Raw genomic sequence first — 3,360 nt, forward strand, 5'->3', positions numbered from 1 at the left:
GAACTTTGGAACCACGGGAGGGAGGAAAGTCTGGAGGCTGTGTTGGACTATATCTCTCCACCACCCTCCCCTCTCACTTTCTCTTCTCCCTTGGCCCCCCCCTAGCTGGTGGCCCACCATGGAGTTTGGCAGCTACAGGGCAAGGTGATCCCTGTCTGGATTTTATAAACTGTACTAAGAGGGGTGGTAGCAGCGACACTAGGGAAAAGCGACCGTGCCAACTCAGGCTCAGAAAGAGCATCCGACATCTGTCCTTGGTTCTCAGCTTTCTGTCCAGATTTCGGACCTAGAAGGTTCCCCACCTGCTTCAGGGCTGGGCATAGGGCAAGGGACTGAGCCTCAGCCTGACCTAAGCCAAGCTGGTGCCATGCCCTGGCCAGGCCCCAAAGACCTCTGGGCTGAGTCCAAATAGCCAGCTCCATCGTGGCATCATATGGATTTCAGGAAAGCTAAAGACCTACCTACTGCACGGTTGGCAGTGCTGGCTCCCAGGCCCCTAGATCTGTCTCCCATCCCACGCCTCCTTGGCACAGAAGACAGGGGCCTCCTAGGTGTCTGAGTGGGTGCTTAAGGCTGAGAATGGGGTTGGGTAGCTACGGGCCAGGGGAAGCCTTGCGGGTCAGGGCAGCCGGGTCTGCATAGGCAGATATCAGGAATGTGCACTTTTCTAATCCTAGCTGTCACCTGTGCTGGAGCAGGGGGCTTTGGCCCTAAGCTCTTGGCCCACTGCAGGATGGGCCGGGTGTTGTGTAAGGCTCCCATCCCCAAAGGGGGGTGGTGCCTGGAAATCTGGCCAAAACGAGGCAGCCAAAGCAGGGTGAACATCCGTTCCTTTAGAGCAGAGACAAGCAAGGGATTCTCAAGACTGGGGTCCAGAAAGAATTCCGGAAGGACATATTGGGGTGTCCTGAGCTAGGCCAAGTGAGCAGAGCATGGGCCCTGGAATACTTGAGGGTATGGGGCGGGGTGTGGGTAGCTTATGGAAGGGAAGGAAGCCTCAGACCTTTCTTCCCCACCCTCTCTATCTCCTCCACCTCCCCCAGAGGCTCTGTCCAGAGCCCGCGGAGTTGGTGCGGAAGCGCTGGCTGGGGGCGGTGGGGAAGGAGGCCGGTGCAGAGCTGGAGCGGCCGGGCCCTGGTACTACCTGGGTCTCGGAGAGGTTGAGCTGCCGGGCGAGCTCGGTCCTCTCGCGGCCCACCACGTACTGGCAGCGCTGGAACTCCATCTCCAGCCGGTAGAGCTGCTCCGCCGTGAAGGACGTGCGCGTCCTCTTGGGCCGGTCCAGGTCCAGGCCCTTGGGCAGGATGATCTCTCGGATGGATCCCTTGGCATCTGGGGAAGGGAAAGGATCAGCCGCCAGAGCCCTCTGCTCGCCCTGCGCCTCTCTGGCCCGAAGTTCAGAGGTGGAGGGGGTGGGGGGAGCAAAGACTGTGTATTGGGGAGCCAGGGGCAACGGCCACACGCTCGCGGGAGGGAGAAGCAGGCTTTGCCTTTTGTACCACCCTCCGGACACAGAGGAGGGGGAAGCAATTCCAAACCCGCGCTGGGTCCTCCCGGCTTGGGGGCCTTGACTTCGAGGTCTGGGTCCCCGGTAGCCTAAGGGGCCCCCACACTATCCTGCCCGGGTCGGCCAGGCCCCAGCTCTGGAGCGTGTCGACCGGACGGCGCCCCGGCGGTCCCCACCCCCACCCCTGGGTCTCTTTCCCTCCGGAGCCCGGGAGGCGGAAGGAGGTGGGACCGAGTCCGGCCGGCGGGGCCTGGCGCGGTGCTGGCGGGGGCGGCGCCGGGCCCGGACGGCCTCGCCACCGTGGCCGCCCCAGCTGAGCGCACACCGCGCGGCAGAGCCGGGCCACGCTGAGCACCGAGGTGGCCTCCGCGGCCCGGCCATGCAGCCCGGCCGCTGTTCCAGGCGGCGTCGGCCAGCCCCGATCGCAGCGCCGGGGCCCTGGGCCCAGCGCGCCAACTGGCTGGGCCGTAGCCCGCGGTCGGTGGTCCTTCTTCCGCGCCCGCGCTCCCCTGGGGTGCGCTCATCTCGCCAGGGCGCGGGAGTCCGGGCTCCCGGCAGGTCCTCCGGGCCACAGGGCGCGCACAAGTCCTCCAGAGTTTCCTGCTCCTTTCCCGGGTCGGAGGCCGCAGCCTGGAGCCTGGGCCCGCCCGTGCAGACCCTAAGCTTCCCCCGCAGCCCAGCGCTGGGCTCTCGGGGCTCGGAGGATAGCGGTCCCCGGAGAGTGCGCGCCCCAGGGGCGAGTGCCCATCGGGCCAGCCGGACCCCGGGAGAGGAAGGCCAGCAACTTTCCCCGAAGTCCCAGCCCGCACCCCGTCTCCGCCCGCCGGGGTGGGTCTCGGCGCGCAGCTCGGGCACCGGAGTCGCCCCCCAAGAACGCGCCCCGCAGCCCTGCCCATCCCTACCTCGCACCAGGATCCGGCGGCAATAGTCCGGGTCCGCTGAGGAATTGGATTTACTTTTGTTGCAATCTTCCGCCGCGCCCGACGCCGAGAAAGGCGCTCTGCGGCTCCTTGAGGAAGGCGGCGGGGAGGTTCCCCTCCGCGCCCTTGCCTCCCGGCTCTCCTTGTGCGCGTTCTTGGAGACCCGGGCAGCCTCTGCGTCCGAGTGGCACCGAACGTCCATTTTGTCTGGTTTCCCGAACATAGGAGAGGCAAAAGCAACAAAACAAAAAAAAGAAAGAAAGAAAGAAAAAGAAGAGGCAGAGTGGGGGGGACAAAACCCCAACAATACGGCCCCTGCGCCCGGCCCGGAGAGCGGCAAAAGGCAGGAATGAATGTCCCGGCGGGGTGGCTGCGGCGGCGGCGGGCGGGTCGGTGGCGGCGCGCTCGCGGAGAGGCGGCGGGTCGGTCTGAGATCCCGGCGGAGCAGGAGCCGCGGCGAGGCCGCCTCGTCACCCGCGTCCTCTGAGCGCGTCCAGTGTCCCCCGCCTGGAGAGCAGGTAGCGAGCGGCGCAACTCCGAAACGCTGAGGCTCCCGCCTGCCACTGAGGGCGAGCTGTAGTGGTCCGGCGCCCGGGGGGACGCACGCTCGCTGTGGCAATTGATTACGGGTAATTTCGCAGCCCCCACGTTTCGGTTACCTCATGAATACACTAAATTGTTTGGATAATATATCAGATCGTAATGGATGGTTTCTGTCCTTGTCCCCAATCAAGTAGGGGTTTAGCCAGTGAATAAACGGAAATGATTGGTCTTGCTTTCAGGAAACACACAATCAAAGACTCACACTTCCAGAAAAACTTTTGGCAAGATGCATGCTGAATGGTTAGCACCATTAGCCGGCGTTATTAACTTTCCCTTTGCCTTTGACCCTCCTGCTCACATACTGGCTAGAGGGTTTTTCTCCACACTCGA

General features: G+C 63.9%; 1 protein-coding gene across 1 annotated transcript in view; it reads right to left on the reverse strand.

Annotated features, from left to right (window-relative positions):
* The window catches only part of VAX1 (ventral anterior homeobox 1), a 5,414-nt gene extending 2,764 nt beyond the window's left edge, over window positions 1-2,650 (reverse strand). Inside the window, 5 exon segments of the mRNA XM_006109737.3 lie at window positions 685-689; window positions 1,142-1,332; window positions 2,410-2,500; window positions 2,502-2,557; window positions 2,560-2,650. Of these exon segments, the coding sequence (XP_006109799.2) occupies window positions 685-689; window positions 1,142-1,332; window positions 2,410-2,500; window positions 2,502-2,557; window positions 2,560-2,650 (434 nt within the window).
* Window positions 2,651-3,360: the final 710 nt, after the last annotated feature.

This window comes from Myotis lucifugus, unplaced genomic scaffold, assembly GCF_000147115.1.
Source record: "Myotis lucifugus unplaced genomic scaffold, Myoluc2.0 scaffold_44, whole genome shotgun sequence".
In the NCBI taxonomy this organism is placed as follows: Eukaryota; Metazoa; Chordata; class Mammalia; order Chiroptera; family Vespertilionidae; genus Myotis; species Myotis lucifugus.